Source organism: Microtus pennsylvanicus, chromosome 18, assembly GCF_037038515.1.
Source record: "Microtus pennsylvanicus isolate mMicPen1 chromosome 18, mMicPen1.hap1, whole genome shotgun sequence".
Lineage (NCBI taxonomy): Eukaryota > Metazoa > Chordata > Mammalia > Rodentia > Cricetidae > Microtus > Microtus pennsylvanicus.
The window spans coordinates 42,376,824-42,395,000 of record NC_134596.1 but is presented as its reverse complement, the minus strand read 5'-3'; the positions used below and the strand labels follow the sequence as shown (position 1 = coordinate 42,395,000).

The 18,177-nt window shown below is 46.1% G+C and overlaps 1 protein-coding gene across 2 annotated transcripts in view; it reads right to left on the bottom strand.

Moving 5' to 3' along the window:
- Positions 1-18,177, bottom strand: part of Xrra1 (X-ray radiation resistance associated 1) — a 72,873-nt gene that overhangs the window by 49,252 nt on the left and 5,444 nt on the right. Inside the window, exons 3-6 of one of the 2 annotated variants that reach the window (XM_075952362.1) lie at positions 15,258-15,355; positions 5,999-6,180; positions 1,759-1,830; positions 763-835 (exon numbers count right to left, since the gene is read on the bottom strand). In XM_075952362.1, coding sequence (XP_075808477.1) covers positions 763-835; positions 1,759-1,830; positions 5,999-6,180; positions 15,258-15,351 — 421 coding nt within the window. In that variant the 5' untranslated portion in view covers positions 15,352-15,355. Of the gene's footprint in view, positions 1-762; positions 836-1,758; positions 1,831-5,998; positions 6,181-15,257; positions 15,356-18,177 lie in introns of those variants that run through there. The other variant, XM_075952363.1, reaches the window with a different exon arrangement.

Sequence of the window (18,177 nt, the reverse complement as noted above, 5' to 3'; positions counted from 1 at the left end):
GTGTTTGTGCACATGTGCATGCATGCGTGTGTATGTGTGTACGTGTTTGTGCACATGTGCATGCATGTGTATGTGTGTGCGTGTGTTTGTGCACACGTGCATGCATATGTGCGCATACACGCATGTGTGCACACAGATATCAGAGGACAACTTTTCGGGAGATGGTTTTCTTCGTCTACCACGTGAGTCCCAGGGATCATCATCAGGTCGCCGAGTTCAGCAGCGGGTGCTTTAACTCACCCTCAGCCGCCTGGCCAGCCCAGTTTATCCTCTGATCTTAGCTTAGGTGCTCTTTTCTTAAGTTTTCCTGACTCTCTGGTATGGGCTAAAGCCCCCTTTGTATGCTTGCATAGTTTTTCCTGACCTCCCTGTACCGTTGCTTATATGCACCCTGCTTTGGGTCTGAGTTTGAGCTCGACTCTCCTCTCCAGAGAGAAACTGGGCACGGTTCTTTCTAAAGGCCACGCATTCTGACACCAGCAGGGGTCACTGTGGATTTGCTGAATTACCAAGATGCTTTCTCTCTGGTAGGGGCACGCACAGATTTAAAAGCCTTTCTTGCTGGAGTTTGCAAGGTTGGAGGAGAGGGTTATCTGTGTGTGTGGAGGAGCAGGCTCCAGTTTGGCAGCGTGGGACCAGAGTACAGACTGAGTGCTCTCCGGGGCCCTTACTCTCCGGCTGCTCCACCCAAGATGAAAGGCTGATCACGGATGGACAGACAGATCCTGTCACAAGTGATTTTCTGGCCAGGAGGACGCTCACCTAGAGGCAGCAGGTTTTCAGAGGCGTTGATATAAATCACAGAAGTGAAATGCTTGAAGTCCTTTTCCTTTGCCTGTCAGAAAGTATTCCAGAAAAACACAGGATTAGTTCCCTGCCCGGGAGCTCCGCAGGAAACCAGAGCAGCTGCTGAGAGGACAGACACCTAAAGGACTAAGAGACATTCTGAGTGCAGGAGCAGTCATGTGGGGAGGGCTGGGGGGCTTTTCTGTTCATTTTCCTCTACCCTGAAGTACTTCAAATGTATCGAAAAGGACAGAGAACCATCTCTGAAGATGTAGCCAGGCATGGCCCAGTTTTAAGAGCTGAATCTTAGCTGTTTAAATGTGAAAGAAACTATTAGAAGACTTACAACTCTCCATGTGCCGCCTGCCCCCAAACCTCTCACCTCATCTCTACTCTTGATCTTTACATGTATTACATACACAACACATTTATATCCATCAACTAAGCAAAGGGTGATTTACATGCTTTAAAACTTCACAGTCATACAGACTTATGGTCCAATATGCCTTTTTACTCAATAGTATGATTTTGAGATTTATGTTGAGATACGTATAACACTTTGGAGATTAATCTGTGTTGATACACATAGGTCCAGTTCATCCATTTCAATTCCTTGCTTGAGTGTATGACAAGGTTAGTCTGTCTCAAATTTTCCATCATTACAAACAATGGTGTCATATACATTCTTATATATTCCACCTCATTGTAAGACTTTATTTATCCCGACAAGGTGGTGAGCTTGTGGGATGGGAACTCCACACAAGGAATTACAGTCTGCCCAAATTCCCTGGCCAGTTCATACCATCTTTGCTCTCAATCCCAAGAACAGATTCATAAGGTAAGTTTTACTAATTCATACAAACACTAAATTTAAAGCAAAGTTGGAATTTGTTTCTGCCTGGTGAGCGCTTGTCTGCCCTCCCTTCCTCCCCCTCACATCTGGCTCTGTCATGCCTTTGCTGCTGGCCTCACCTTGGAGAACTTCATGCCGCTCACATTCACGGTGCAAAGGTCTGATGGCTTTCTTACATGGTGGTGCTTCATCTGGAACAGAGGACACAGACTTAGTCCCAAGGTCCCAGTGGAGTATGATAGGTTAAGCTACTCCTGCTGAGTGTCTTCTCATTGGGTACGCTCATAAAACCTGTCATTTGTTTTGCATGTGCATTTGCTCATTCACCAAGAATTAACTGAGAACCACCTCTGGGCCATGAACTGACTGTAACAAGCTCTTGTTCAATCCTAACTGAACCCCTTCTTTAATGTGAATAGTGTATCTTATGACTTATTAGTTGTGTTCAGGGTTTACCTCTCTCTTTCAGTATGACTTTAGTTAAAGGGTTTACTTCCCCTTCAATGAGGCTAAGAGACAGAAGTGCCTTGCCTGAGGCCCTATAGTTAGTACATGATTGATCTATGATTTGGATTCAAATCTAGAATCATGAAACTATGCATTTTTGCCTACTGCATGTCATTGTAAATAATGAAAAAGTTGGATCAGATATCAGCTTCAGATTATCTCCTAGTTCAATGTTCCTTGTCCCAGCTATTATGGCCCATCCATATAGCGCCTGCTTTGAAGAGGCTCTAAACAGGCTAAGTGGGGAAGCTGCAGAAGCCACCCACACCTTCACTTATGGGAAGTCAAATGAGGTACTTAGAAATGTAATGACTATTCTGAAGGAGAAGTTCAAGACTCCATGGGGGTATGGAAACAGGAGGCCCCAATCTCAGCCTCTGAAGGAGGAAACATTTACTTGAGGGAGTAATTTTCCAGCCAAGGGCTAGGAGCCAAACAGGAGATGATCCTGTAAGTGGGTAGGGAGTGTGCAGGCCTCCCAGGCAGAAGGCTGCACGATGTTTTTGAGAGGAAGCCAAGACAAGGCTAGAGAGGGAGTCGTGAGACCATTCGGGTCCACATTGGTGCTGAATAAGAGTGTGGATTAAGTAGTGGCTGACAGAAGTTTCATAAAAGTCACTATGTCTGACCTCCTTAGAAAGGATAAGAAGACAAAGCTGGGTGGTGGTGGCACAAGCATTAATCCCAGCACTCAGGAGGCAGAGGCAGATGGATTTCTGTGAGTTCGAGGCCAGCCTGGTCTACAAGAGCTAGTTCCAGGACAGGCTCCAAAACTACAGAGAAACCCTGTCTTGAAAAACCAGGAAAAAAGAAAAGCAAAGATAAGAAGACAGAAGAGACCATTGTACCAGAAGTTGTTAATGACAGTTCCAGTAAACATTTGTCTACATCTTCCCTGTTAGAGAACACTGAGGCCATTCTCCTCCCTTAAAGTGGACATGTTCCAAGCTCCAGCTCCAGGAACCTCATTTGTACCAAGAACTAACTTGTAACAAGCCTTAACTTGAACCAGCCAACTGTCAAGGTCTTGTTCCTCCAACTGACACTGGGTATGTGGGTCATGCCAATAAGATGTTGGCTGCTGAGGGGAGGAGTGGGTGACCAGTTTAGGGGGGAGGCCTTTTCTTCTAAAGACAAGCACGGTAGGGGGCAAACCCTTCTCTGCCTCGGGATGTTGTCCTGTGTGTGTGTAAGATGCCCAGAATTGCTGCAGTCATTTCGGAATAATGGAGGGAGACAGGCCTGGAGGACAAGCCAGCATGCTGAGGATGGCGGAGCAGAAAGATGGAAGGGCGCTGAGCCTTGGAAGACGTTATGTTACATAACCATCATGTAATGGATCCCAAGCAATGCCCCAGGCTTCTGTGTGAAATAAAACCATTCTAGATTTTATTTAGTTTTATTATTATTACTAGCAGCAGCAGCATCTGGGGATGTGTGCATGTGTGCACATACCATGTTGTACATGTTGTCAGAGGACAACATTTGGGAGTGGTTCTCTTCTTCCACCTTCTCTCCTGGGGGCTGAACTCGGGTTGTCGGGCTTTGTACAGCGAGCATTTTACACACTGAGCCATTGGGATGACCTGAGAGGAAAGCTTTCTAATTGGTCTGAACTAGTTCGGGAGTTACATGGTTAGTAAGAGATGACAGTGGCTGGGTTAAGCGTTGTAGCAGAAGAGATGAGAGGAACGTAGACTCGATGTCTGTTTAATAGACGTTCTTGAAGTGGTTAAAGGTGGGGGTATGGGCAGAGTATAAAGTAGAACCCCAGGTTGCAAGTTTGGTGACTGGTTAATTAGTGACAACACAGAGGTACTATTAACCAAAATGACGTATTTGGGGATATGGGGGTCATTGAATAATACAACCTGAGGGGCCAGTGAACTGAGAGGCAGTGTGGAGATCCCGTTACTCTGAAAAACATTCTCATTGCTGCTTCTACTTAAAGCAGCAATGCAGGTAGCAAACCTGGCCAGTACAATGATCCTCTCACAACTGATGGAAGAGCTAGGATGTGAGAACAGGAACAGTCGAGTACCTCAGAATTTTAAAAGTTAACTTTATATCTGGATGCTTGCCTACATGTATGTGTGTGCACCACCTGTATGCCTACATGTATGTGTGTGCACCACCTGTATGCCTACATGTATGTGTGTGCACCACCTGTATGCCTACATGTATGTGTGTGCACCACCTGTATGCCTACATGTATGTGTGTGCACCACCTGTATGCCTACATGTATGTGTGTGCACCACCTGTATGCCTACATGTATGTATGTGCACCACCTATATGCCTGATCCCTGTGGAAACAAGCAGAGGGTTTTGTATCCCCTGAAAATGGAGTTACAGATGTCTTAAACTTCTATGTGTCTGCTGAGAATTGAACCTAGGTCCTCTGGAAGAGCAGCCAATGCTCTCAACCATCTCTCTAGGCCTCTAGTCCCTCATTTAAAACAGTGTCATACTTGTTAACAATCTATGTATTTCCTCCTATTTACTTCAAACCATAACTGGGTTATTGATAGTACCTAATTCAGTACAAATAATATGTAAATAATTGTTAGATCATATGGTTTAGGGAACAGTAATATAAAAGTATGCACATGTGTAGTACAGATAAAAATAAATTTTGCTTTATTTTTCACAAACATTTCAGTTTGTGGTTGTTTGAATCTGTGGGTAAGGAATAGTGGATATGCAAGGTCAGCTTTATTTGGAAATGAGTGGGGGGAGGACACTGTGGAGTGACGTGACCTGTCCCCCTTCAGTCCTGCTGTTTCAGTCCTCACAGTCATCAGTATCCTGGACTCTGGACTCTGCACTGAGCAGTGGTCGTAACAGTCAAACAAACCTAACAGGCTCTGCAAAAACCTTTCCCTGCTCAACAAGGGAACACAGAGCCAAGCATGACCTCTTGTAATCTCTGAGATACACGAGCAGAATGTGGAAACAAGGGAGCAATGAGAACCACACTACCCATCAATATTAATCTACAAAATCCATCTTTCTTTGCCAAGCTACTGAAGCGCTGCGTAGAACAGATGTGAAACTTCCTGGCTGGTCTCCAACCCAGCACCCAGCTCTCTTCAGAGAAACTGCCTCAGGCCTGGCTGGAGTAACACCATGAGCTCCTTCTGCTTCCAGGCAGATGCTAAAACCAGAGAACCAAGGCTGGGGGAGAACAGGACACTCCTGTCCCACTGGCTCCCACCTCAGGGCAGTACACAGCATGGCACACAGAGATCTCTTGCTCCTCCTCAGTGCTGTCATGGGATCCTTAGTTTATCCTTCATTTCTGAAACACTCTTTCTTTTCCAACTCACATAAGACTTTGCACTTCATATGATAACTTTTTTCTTCAGGAGCCAGGGCCTCACTAAGTAGATTCACAGAGATTCACCTGTCTCTGCCTCCCAAGTACAGGGATTAAAGGTGTGAGCCACTGCATCTGGGCATTTTACATAATACAAAGGTACAGGGTTTAGAATCAGTAGATCAGGGCTCTAATCCTGACCCAGTCACTTGCTGGCTGTACAGGGGACCTCTTTTTTCCTGTCTACAGGTGGCAACAATACAATAAGGATGCGACATCGGGTCTGTCTCACAGGTGCGTATGTAAAAGCTTTACATGTTAAAGGAAATTCCCAGGGTTCTTTTGTCACTGGCCACATTCAGTTTGGCATCATCGCTCTGATAGCTTGGTGTGGGATAGGAGTAGTGGTACCAGGGCAAGACAAGTCCTTGTCTCTAGCCAGATAAGGGCAGGGCAGGGCAGGGCAGTCCTCATTCCTCCCTTCCCCTCCCTTAGCTGATGTCACTAGATACTCCGGAATGCATTTACTCTCACCAGAAAAGCTCGGTCCAAGACATGTCCATGTCCAAGACTGTCTGCCTGGTTATCCCGCCGAGACACTTTCTTCAACCCAGTCTCGAAAGAAACCTTCTTCAGGTTCTCCTGGCCTTCAGTGGATGCCTTAGCCACACCCTTCTTCATGCTGCCTTTCCGAGCCACTAACCAGTGTCCTCGGCCTGTGGGGAAGAATGGACCGGTGAGAAGGGCCAACCTTCTCTGAAGCCGAGGGCGTGAACATGGATATTGATCTTTCATACTAACCCCCCAGTATCTCCCAGTTCCTCACCACCACCGGAGGGTATCTGTGTACGTGTCTCATTTAAGCAGCCACTAAGCTCAGTGACACATATGCTACAGATGAAAATGCTTACAAAGAACAAGAAGGGATGGCTGCCCAGCCCCTTCGTTTATCTCCAAGTGTGTGCCTCCTAAGTCTACGGCTCACTGAAGAGAAAAAACTGGACACTTCCTGTTATGTGACGTCCTCCCGGACCCCCTCCATATAGAGGACTACTCTCTCGGGTGCTAGCCAGTTACTCTCCCACTGACCATCTCTTAGGTAAGACCTATGTGTGACCTGGATTCCATGCTACAGCAAAAAGAATACAAGGGCTGGGGATGTAACTCAAGAGTTGGCCAACTGTTCGCCTACCGTGCATGGAGACCTCGGTTCAACCCCAGCACTGTATAAAGCTGGTTATGGTTGAGTAACACCTGTAATCTCATTACTCAAGGAGGGGGAAGCAGGAGGACCACAAGTCCAAGGTCATCCTTGGCTATCTAGCAAATCTGAGGTCAGCCTGGGTTACATGGGACTCTGTATCAGAAAAAAATAAAGATTATGAATTCATAGTAAGTTCATTTAAAAATCATGATGACATTCTATAATCTGCTCTCTCTCACATTAGTGATTAACCGACCCATGGCATTAACTGTGATCTGTAATCATACTATTATTTACTCATTTGTTGTCTACATTCCCCGCTGGGATAGAATCTCTGGACAGCAGGGGCCTTGCCTGACTCACTCATCTTCATGTCCCCGTGGCCGGCCCAGAGCTCACCACTGTGCCTAAATGAATGATCTAGCGAACCCACAAAACCTCTGTTTGGATGTGTATGGAGGTTATGGGAACAAATGTGACAGAAGCCCTGACCCACAAAAGTTCAATGACACCTGAGGTGCCGAGGAAGCCCAGAGAACCTACCAGCGTGACACAGATCTAGCGAGCAGAGGAAATTCATTAGAAGAGGATTGAAACCAAGACAGTCTGGGCAGAGGGAAGAACAACAAACAAACAAACAAACAAACAAAAATGCCCAGAAATATCAAAGGCCTAGAAGACACAGAACCACACAGCTATGAGACCCAGGCTGGGACCACTGGCTCTGGCCTGCCGCCGTTCCTAGTTCTTCCTCTAGGGCTGGACTGACATGTGACCACTGTTGCCAGCTCTGCCTGCTCTGGCCTCACATGAAGCATTTCCTGTTGTGGGATAATCTTCGTGTACACTGTGAAGATTTGTCAGAGAGGACAGTGGGAAGAAGGACGGAGATGGGGAAGAAGCCAACCAGATGAAAAAGGGGGGACATAGGATTAAAATGATGAGATTAAAGGGTGGATTATTGGGTCTTCTTTTGAGCAACTACTAGTCTGAAATATTTTACATTGGTATAGATTTTGTTCTTTTTTGTTTTTTGTTTTTTTTTTTTTAAATATTTATTTATTATGTATACAGCATTCCTTTCATGTGTGCCCACAAGCCAGAAGGGGGCGCCAGGTCTCATTATAGATGGCTGTAAGCCACCATGTGGTTGCTGGGAATTGAACTCAGGACCTCTGGAAGAGCAGTCAGTGCTCTTAACCACTGAGCCATCTCTCCAGCCCCTGGTATAGATTTTGTATATTGATTCAAATTTAAGGTTATTCTTGTTATATATATACATGCTTTTATTTTTGTTTAATATATTGTAGCTCTACAGTACATTTAAAAAACATTATGTATAGTTTTAGTATTTGAAAGCTATTTAGGATAATAAATATAATAGTTATCCATAAATATCAAACTTATAGTCTCGTGAGGTATGTTTTCAAGATCATACAGAAGTATATTTTAGATAGATAGATGATTTCAAACAGTTCAGAGACCTACAGAATATGGCATTTAAAATGTTTTAATAACATAAGGCTTTTCTTGACAATGACACACATCTGCTCCTGGTGGCACCAATCTACTTCAAAATTGGATGACGTTATCAAAGAACCTCCATATGGAATTTGCTTTCTTTATGGCAAAAGTTAGTCATTTAATCAAGAAACTGCCCTTGCGTCGATTGCTGATAGTATGCAGTCCAAGCTGAACCAGAGGACACAGAGAAACGACTGCCAAGAAAGGACAGGGAAGTCCTTCAAAAATTCCTACTTCACAGAAGTCTGTCAGATATTCTAGGCATGCAGGCCAAAGATGGATACCCCAGCATTGAAGAGCAACCTTGGGTGACTGTCCAGGCAGCAAGTGGTTTCTGTTGTTCTTTTAGGTTTGGAAGTTGCTTGTTCTGCACTTTCTGCTTACTAAGGTAATATTCTATCCCTTCGGGGTCTGTGATGGAATTGAAGACTAGGCAGTCATAGTTTTCTTTATGACAGAAGGTAAATTAGGTGCAGAGGTTTGGGCTCATCAGGATAGAATAAATGGAGTATTTTCTCCAAATATGCCAAATACAAATGGACTGAACATTGTAAATGCAATTCTTGACTGATGATTGTTCTTATTGTCTACAGCTTTATTATGTTAGAGTCAAAAACCTTTCCTTTTGCCGGGCGGTGGTGGCAAACGCCTTTAATCCCAGCACTTGGGAGGCAGAGGCAGGAGGATCTCTGTGAGTTCGAGACCAGCCTGGTCTACAAGAGCTAGTTCCAGGACAGGCTCCAAAACCACAGAGAAACCCTGTCTCGAAAAACCAAAAAAAAAAAAAAAAAAAACCCTTTCCTTTTTATTTAGACAAAAAGGGAGAACTGTTGTGGAATAATCTTTCTGTACACTCTGAAGATTTGTCACTCAGATTGGTTTAATAAATAGCTGAGCCGGGCGATGGTGGCGCACGCCTTTAATCCCAGCACTCGGGAGGCAGAGGCAGGCAGATCTCTGTGAGTTCGAGACCAGCCTGGTCTACAGAGCTAGTTCCAGGACAGGCTCCAAAACCACAGAGAAACCCTGTCTTGAAAAACCAATAAATAAATACATAAATAAATAGCTGAACAGCCAATAGCTAGACAGGATTTTCAGGACAGAGAGGACGCTGGGAAGAAGAACGGAGATGTGGAAGAAGTCAGCCACACATGGAATAAGTTGGACACACAAAGTGAGATAAAGGCAAAAGCCACATGGTAGAACATGGATTAATAAAAAAAATTGGGTTAATTTAAGTTGTAAGAGCTAGTTAGAAACAAGCCTAAGCTATCAGTCAAACTTCCATAATTAATAAGTCTCCATGTGGTTTGGGAGTTGGTTAGGTGGGACAGAAAAAGTTCAACTACGATTTTCCACTCCTGCCATGGACCAGGCAGTTTGGTAAGGCTTCCCCACCAGGGCATAGACTTTGTTCCTCGACTCTCGTGTTGTATCCCTGACTCCTGGCGATAGCAGTCGGAGTTGGTGTGAAAACTCAAAGTGGTCAAGAGGAAAGGCCAGGAGGTCAATGTGAATGAGGCTGGGGGGTCAGGAGAGACAGACCATGGAAATGTGAATGAGGCTGGGGATCAGGAGAGACAGACCATGACAGTGTGAATGAGGCTGGGGATCAGGGGAGACAGACCATGACAGTGTGAATGAGGCTGGGGGTCAGGAGAGACAGACCATGACAGTGTGAATGAGGCTGGGGGTCAGGAGAGACAGACCATGACAGTGTGAATGAGGCTGGGGGTCAGGAGAGACAGACCATGACAGTGTGAATGAGGCTGGGGGTCAGGAGAGACAGACCATGGAAATATGAATGAGGCTGGGGGTCAGGAGAGACAGACCATGACAGTGTGAATGAGGCTGGGGATCAGGGGAGACAGACCATGGAAGTGTGAATGAGGCTGGGGGTCAGGAGAGACAGACCATGACAGTGTGAATGAGGCTGGGGGTCAGGAGAGACAGACCATAGAAGTGTGAATGAGGCTGGGGATCAGGAGAGACAGACCATGGAAGTGTGAATGAGGCTGGGGGTCAGGAGAGACAGACCATGGAAGTGTGAATGAGGCTGGGGGTCAGGAGAGACAGACCATGACAGTGTGAATGAGGCTGGGGGTCAGGAGAGACAGACCATGACAGTGTGAATGAGGCTGGGGTTCAGGAGAGACAGACCATGGAAATGTGAATGAGGCTGGGGGTCAGGAGAGACAGACCATGGAAATATGAATGAGGCTGGGGTTCAGGAGAGACAGACCATGACAGTGTGAATGAGGCTGGGGGTCAGGAGAGACAGACCATGGAAGTGTGAATGAGGCTGGGGGTCAGGAGAGACAGACCATGACAGTGTGAATGAGGCTGGGGGTCAGGAGAGACAGACCATGGAAGTGTGAATGAGGCTGGGGGTCAGGAGAGACAGACCATGGAAATGTGAATGAGGCTGGGGGTCAGGAGAGACAGACCATGACAGTGTGAATGAGGCTGGGGGTCAGGAGAGACAGACCATGACAGTGTGAATGAGGCTGGGGGTCAGGAGAGACAGACCATGACAGTGTGAATGAGGCTGGGGGTCAGGAGAGACAGACCATGACAGTGTGAATGAGGCTGGGGGTCAGGAGAGACAGACCATGACAGTGTGAATGAGGCTGGGGGTCAGGAGAGACAGACCATGACAGTGTGAATGAGGCTGGGGATCAGGGGAGACAGACCATGGAAGTGTGAATGAGGCTGGGGGTCAGGAGAGACAGACCATGACAGTGTGAATGAGGCTGGGGGTCAGGAGAGACAGACCATAGAAGTGTGAATGAGGCTGGGGATCAGGAGAGACAGACCATGGAAGTGTGAATGAGGCTGGGGGTCAGGAGAGACAGACCATGACAGTGTGAATGAGGCTGGGGGTCAGGAGAGACAGACCATGGAAATATGAATGAGGCTGGGGTTCAGGAGAGACAGACCATGGAAATGTGAATGAGGCTGGGGGTCAGGAGAGACAGACCATGGAAATATGAATGAGGCTGGGGTTCAGGAGAGACAGACCATGACAGTGTGAATGAGGCTGGGGGTCAGGAGAGACAGACCATGGAAGTGTGAATGAGGCTGGGGGTCAGGAGAGACAGACCATGGAAGTGTGAATGAGGCTGGGGGTCAGGAGAGACAGACCATGGAAATATGAATGAGGCTGGGGGTCAGGAGAGACAGACCATGGAAGTGTGAATGAGGCTGGGGGATCAGGAGAGACAGACCATGGAAATGTGAATGAGGCTGGGGGTCAGGAGAGACAGACCATGGAAATGCTGAAACGGGGTGGAGCCTGATAATGGTATGGGCCTTTAGTAGCCAGGGGGTGGGATAGAGGGGGGACTTGTTGCTTTGTTTTTCTTATAACTTTTCATTTTTAGATAACTTTAGACTTCCAGAAGAGTTACAGAAATGGTGTAAATTGCTCCGCAGCCTTTACCCAGCTTCCCTAATATCTTGTTCTCATATTACATAACAGCCACACAATTACTGAACATCGAGCAATTAGCATTGGTGCAACACCAGCTACTAATGTTAGCCCGTCTTTGAAGTTAGCCAGTTTCCTGACTAAGCCCTCCTCCTGTCCCAGGATCCAGGCCAGGATCTCACATCACAGTCAGCTGGCATGGCTCCTTAGTCTGCTCCCACTGGTGAGATGGTTCTCCACTCTTTTCCCTTCTGCAGACTTGACACTTGTGAGGAGTACTCGTCAGTGAAACACTGAATATTAAAGTATTTAAATTTAAAAAAATCACCCATGTGTGAGCTTGTCTGATGTAGTCCCATGTTCAGACAGAGGCTTTGAACTTGGCAAGCTACCACAAAAGCAAGCTGTGCCTTTCTCTGTGTATCATTTCAGAGAACTCCTGGGGTCATTGCGCTTTATTTCTGGTGGTGGTAACCTGTTTCGGGAACAGGTTCTCACTATGCAGACCAGGCTGCCCCGAAACTCACAGTCCTCCTGCCCCGGCCTCCCGAGTGCTGGGGTTTTAGGAGTGTACTATTATACAGCACACTGACATTACAATGTTTATTTGATGTGTATATGGTATACACATGTATGATGTTTGAGTGCATGTGTGCAGTTGTATATGCAGAAGCCAGAAGAACATGTTAGGTTTCTCTGTCACTATCTTGTTCCCTTCAAACAGTGCTTCTGGTTGAACCAGAACCCGACATCTTACGTGTGCTGGCCAGCAAACCCCAGCAATCTTCCTGTCTTTGCCCCCACTTCTGAGGTGACAGGCATATATGGCCACACCCAGCTTTTACATGGATGCTGGGATGGGTCCCCATGCTTGCTGCAAGTGGCTTTTCCTGTTGAGCTACCTCTCCCAGTCCTACAATGCTGATTTTGATTCAAAGTGGGGTCTGCTCAATTTCACTACTGAGAAGTTCCCATTTTTACCTTTGTTATTAGTAACTACACCTGGGAAGTTCTTTAGAAGTCTTGTTTCTCATACTCCCATCCAGATGTTTCTCATACTCCCATCCATTTTTCCCTAGCATTCCAGATTGCTATGTGTCAGCTTTACTGGGCTATGCAACTGTTCAGACACTCGTTGCTGTGACCGTATTTTGTATTTAGTTAGTGTCTTGATGAGGTGATGTTGGTGAGAAAGGTACTTGATGGTAAAGGGGGCCCTTCCTCCCTTGGTTAGCTCAAACACTTACGGATCAAAAACAGACTTTTCGGTCGTGAGCCTAGCCTTTAACGGCTGAGCCAAGAGATGGCTCAGAGGTTAAGAGCATTGCCTGCTCTCCCTAAGGTCCTGAGTTCAATTCCCAGCAACCACATGGTGGCTCACAACCATCTGTAATGAGGTCTGGCGCCCTCTTCTGGCCTGCAGACATACACACAGACAGAATATTGTATGCATAATAAATAAATAAATAAATAAATAAATAAATAAATAAATAAATATATATATATTTAAAAAAAAACCAGACTTTTGAGAGGAAAAAGAAGTCCTGCTTCAAGAAAGACTACAATGGGGTAGAGGAGCAGGTGAGGCGTGGTGGCACGTGCCTTTAATTCCAGCATTCCATTCCAGAAACAGAGAAGCTGGTAGAGCTCAGCAGTTCAAGGCCAACCTTTCCTGAGTTCCAGGACAGCCAGCGCTACCTAGAGAGACGCTGCTTAAAAAAATAAATACATAGGAGCTGGAGAGATGGCTCAGAGATTAAGAGCATTGACTGATTTTCTGGAGGTCCTGAGTTCAATTCCTAGCAACCACATGATGCCTCACAACCATCTGTAATGAGATCTGATGCCTTCCTTTGGTGTGCAGGCAAACATGTTGTATATATAACAAATAAATAAATCTTAAAAATAAATAAATAAATGGGCTGGGATGTAGCTCAGTGGTAGAACATTGCCCACTTGTGCAAAGCACTGGACTTCATATTCACCATCAGGAAACCAAACAAAATAAAAATCCCACTTCAGAATTAGCTCTTCCCCAGGGGTTACCTCAGCCTCTAAAGTTACATAAGCCAATTCCTATTCTATCTACCCACTTGCTCATCTGTCTGTCTGTCTATCTATCTATCTATCCATCCATCCATCATCTATCTACGTATCTATGTATCTATCTATCTACCATCCATCCATCTATCCATCTTTCCATCCATCCATGTATCCATCTATCATCTATCCATCCATCCATGTATGTATCTATCTATCATCCATCCATCCATCTATCTACCTATTTATCCATCTATTCATCCATCTACTTATCTTCTACTAGCCTTACTTCTTTAAAGAATCCTGACTGACATATTATCATAAGTAGGTTTTACCTGCAAAAAATATTACTGTGATATTTGAACAGCGATATTAAATACCCGTCATGTCTTCTGTATTCATTAATGAGATTTTTACCACAAGGAAAAGCTGTTTCTTCTCTCCCACTTATTTATCGACTTAAATGTTTATTTATATCATTATGAGCTCATGAATATTTATTGCATGGTTTACAACCCAATCCTACCATTATTTACTTTTCTGTGTAGGCTGTCCCAGATTTGGCTCCATTATCTGGCTGCTGTGTCCTTTCAGCTTGCCCTCAATGTTTTTCTGAGCACTTCTTTACTTTCTGGTACCACAAGATGTTCAAGGCCCAATCTGAATTTTTTTTCCCTTACCTCAGACCTGTGGACATCTATTTCTCTGGAGAGGTCTTACTCCTCTCTTTGGAAAATGGTATTTAGAAACCAAGGTCCAGGCAACAAGTATATTCTTCACTGCTGACACCTCCCTGCTTTCAGTGAGTATGTATACTTCTCCCGTCCCCCTCTGTCTCTGTCTCTGTGTGTGAGGGGGCGGAGGAGAGATTGAGCAAGAGAAAGCAGAAATCCACATTGAAAGGTGCTTGGAGCAGTGGTTCTCAACCTGTGGGTCACAACCCTTTTGGGGTTTGACTGACCTTTTCACAGGGGTCACCTATCAGATAACCTGCATGTCAGATATTTATGAAATTATAGTTATGAAACAGCAATGAAAATAATTTTATGGCTAGAGTTCATGCTAACTAGATGGATGTCTGAAAAACTACCAGAAAGATTTAGTGGTTTCATTTAGGAGCTGACCAGAGAATGATTAGTCATCTAATCGGGAAAAATGGGAGACAGATACATAGCAGACTAAGGGGTCATAGGATGGTTTGTTGAAAAAAGTGGGAGAAGAATAGGGCTTCGTGGATTTGAAGACTTGGCTAACTTTGGAATGGAAGCTGAATATTCCAGACAAATCCAAAAGCTTTGTGAAAAGAGCACCCCATAAAAGGAAGGAACATAAATAAAGAAAAGGGGCTGTGGCAGAGACTGAGTGTAGGTTAGGCTGTGAATGACAGGTCCTTCTACAGGGGTCAGCAAAGAGAGGCCGCTGGGCTATGGCACTGTGGTTAAGAGCACACTGCACAAGGCCCGATGGGGCTGCTGCAGAAGGCGGGATGAGAGGGGACAGGACTGAGTGGCACAGGCAAAAACAAGAAAACGAGAAAACCGTGCAAGGCAGGAGCTGGGTGTGGAGAAGGGCAGTCACCAGAGGATTCATCTCACCTTCTTCCGGTGTCCGGAGGAGACTTTTGGCTGGAAAGCAGTTGTTGAGGTAAGGCTTGCCATTGTCCATTTTGTACATCCCTGAAGACACCATCTCCCTGAGAGACAGCAAGGACAGCCAGGAGTCAGAAGAGTGAAAAGGTACAGGGGAGCCCTCCCCAGTGCCATTCCTGAGCCACCAAGACCTCTGAGGACCCCTCTGCCTCAGCAATGGGGCTGCCGTGAACAGAGCAGGGAGGCAGGAGTGGGGCTTTCTGGTTCAAACCAGTCCTAACTCAGCAGGACACTAAGTTAGGCTCACACAGACCTGGTTTGAATTCTGACTTTGTCTTTCCTTGCTGTGTGACTAAGTGTGTTCCTCTACTCCTGAGTCCCACTGTCTTTGCCTATGGGGCAACGCTCCCACCTTAACAGGAATGGGTGGACTGAATGAAGGGGGCTGCTGTTTTTGTTCTAACAGAGTTCAGAGAAAGGGGCTTACATGATGAACAGACCAAGTTTGGACTAGATAAATCTGGTCTGAGGGGTAAACCGAATTTACTGATGGAAATGGGGGGGGGGGGAATCAACAGTGATGTAGCAAGAATAATAAAAATCCAGAAATGGACATTGGGCTTTGAGCTGAAGATCAGAGAAGCAAAGCAGCCAAGTCACTAGAGAGCTCTTACCTCTACCCAATCTTCAGACTGAAAAGAGAGCATGTTCCCGTCTCATCCCACCTCATACTCCTCTCTCGAACTAGTATTAATGGTATAACCCACCACTGCCCGGCCTCTATGGCTCACTAGTGTGGCTGCTGGGATTAAAGGTCTGTGCCACCACTGACTGGTCATACTTTGTTAGATCATAAACAAACTATCACTATTCCGTTCAAACAGAAAGAGCCACAGGAGCAAGGGCATCATGAGGAGGGAATGGTCGGGACCCAGGAAGAAAAAGGCTGTGCATTTGGAACTCTTTGATACAGTAAGGTTCAACAGGAAGATAGTGCCTGCTTCTGAAGGGTGTTTGCTGAGGGGCAGGGAGACCGTGGTTTCACACTTTGTCCTGGGCATTCAGTGACTGGGAGACAGAGTCAACAGTTGGGCTGAACACAAACCATGCCTGAGCTGCGCTTGGGAAAGGGAGGCCAGACAAAATCGTCCGGTGAATGAGCCTGGCAATGGGGAACACTGGTAGGGAGCACTGTACCAAACTAGTGGAACCAAACAAAGATAAAGATAAACGCAGAAGGCAGGGGAGAAAAGGAGGGAAGGCGAAACACAGAAACAAAAACCAGAAACAGAAACAAGACCAGAAACCAACTGTAGAGAGGTAAACAGGAAGGTGGAGGAGGCCCAGGGAGCTGTCAGGTAAACCAAGGGACGACAAAGCCCAGGAGAGCATCTGAGAGGAGGAGCTGGGAGGTCAGGGAAGGGGACCATCTCAAACAGGCCTTGAGGAAATAGCAGTCCACTTCCAGGAAAGGGCAGAACTAAGTACTGATGTAGGAAGTGTGGAGAAAGGGAGGCTATGCAAGAGGAAAACACAAGCAGAGTTTCCAAAGACCTCAGCTGCGAAAGGGAGGACAGAGGCAAGCAGCAGCATAGTCGAGAGAAAGCCGCCAATAGGGCGGGTATTCGGGAGTGAGGGTGTGGGGGATCCAAGGGATGTGCTCTCCAGCTTACAGAGTGCACAGAGGCAATGCTTTTACTCTAGCCCCAGCCTCAGAGGGCAGCCACTACAGAGCATGGACTCTGGATGGTTCAAACGCTTGTGAGAACAATTACCTCATGACTTTGGACACAAGTTATCTAACATTTCACCGCACTGCCTCAGTTTCTCCCTCTGTGAAATGTAGACAGTAAGTGGACCTCGTCTATGGAACCGTCTGGATGACCAAATGAGAAAACGCTTGTGGATGGGCTTAGGGGTGTAACCAGCGCCTGGCTAGCATACATTGGTCATTTTCTAACAGGACGAGAAAGGCTCAGCTATGTTATCACCAGGAGGGCAGAACAGGTTAAAGGAGGAGAGAACGAGAAAGAAGGGCAGCCTTACTCTCTCTGGGAGTGATCAGCAGGAAGGGACAGGGCAGGAAGGCTCCCTGGGACAGCTGTGATAGGAAGACATTTCATATAGCCTGATTGGCTCATTTCTTACCACTCAAGGAATAAGAAGAACACAAGGGAAATAACCTTTCACTTCCTGTTGGCTCTATATGTATGTATGTGCATGTATACAGATAGAAATGTATGTACATGCATGTATACCGACAGAAATTGGGAAGTGAAAATAGTTCTGCCTCCACGGTCTGACTTGGGCTTTTTTAAAAAATCAACTTGTTACTGTCTTCAGAATAATTCCTCAAAAGAGGGACTGTCCCTGATTACAGTTAAGTTTATCACCTGTCACTCAGGAAACAGGAAGTTAAAGAGCTTGCAGCCTTCAGGGAAGATAAAGATGAGCTGAAGGCAGTAGAGTACTTGCCCAGCATGAGCTCGATCCTTAGCAACACACACACACACACACACACACACACACACACACACACGGGGTGTTTATCATCTGTATCTTTAAGTCTTTGTCAGAGTCTAAGGTCAAACCTTGCATAAACCTGCATAAGTGGCCAAGCATTGCAAATCCAGGTCTTTACAGGAGCTGGGCAGGCTGTGGGAGTGGAGTGGGTGAAGGAAGCTGAACGCCAGAGAGACAAATGTATGTGAGCATACGCGTGCCTGCAGGGGCGGCTCCTACTCAGCCCTCCCCAACTGCTGCCAAGCAGAAATCCCAGTCAGTGTTGCCAGACCTTCCTTGTTTTTATCAAGAGATGAGCAACTCATCTGTCACTTTGAAATGATGTGCAGACCAAACCAAACACATCTGGGAAGACCATCAACTCCAAGGCTACTGTTAGTTTTCTGTGGTGAAAATCCTTTGG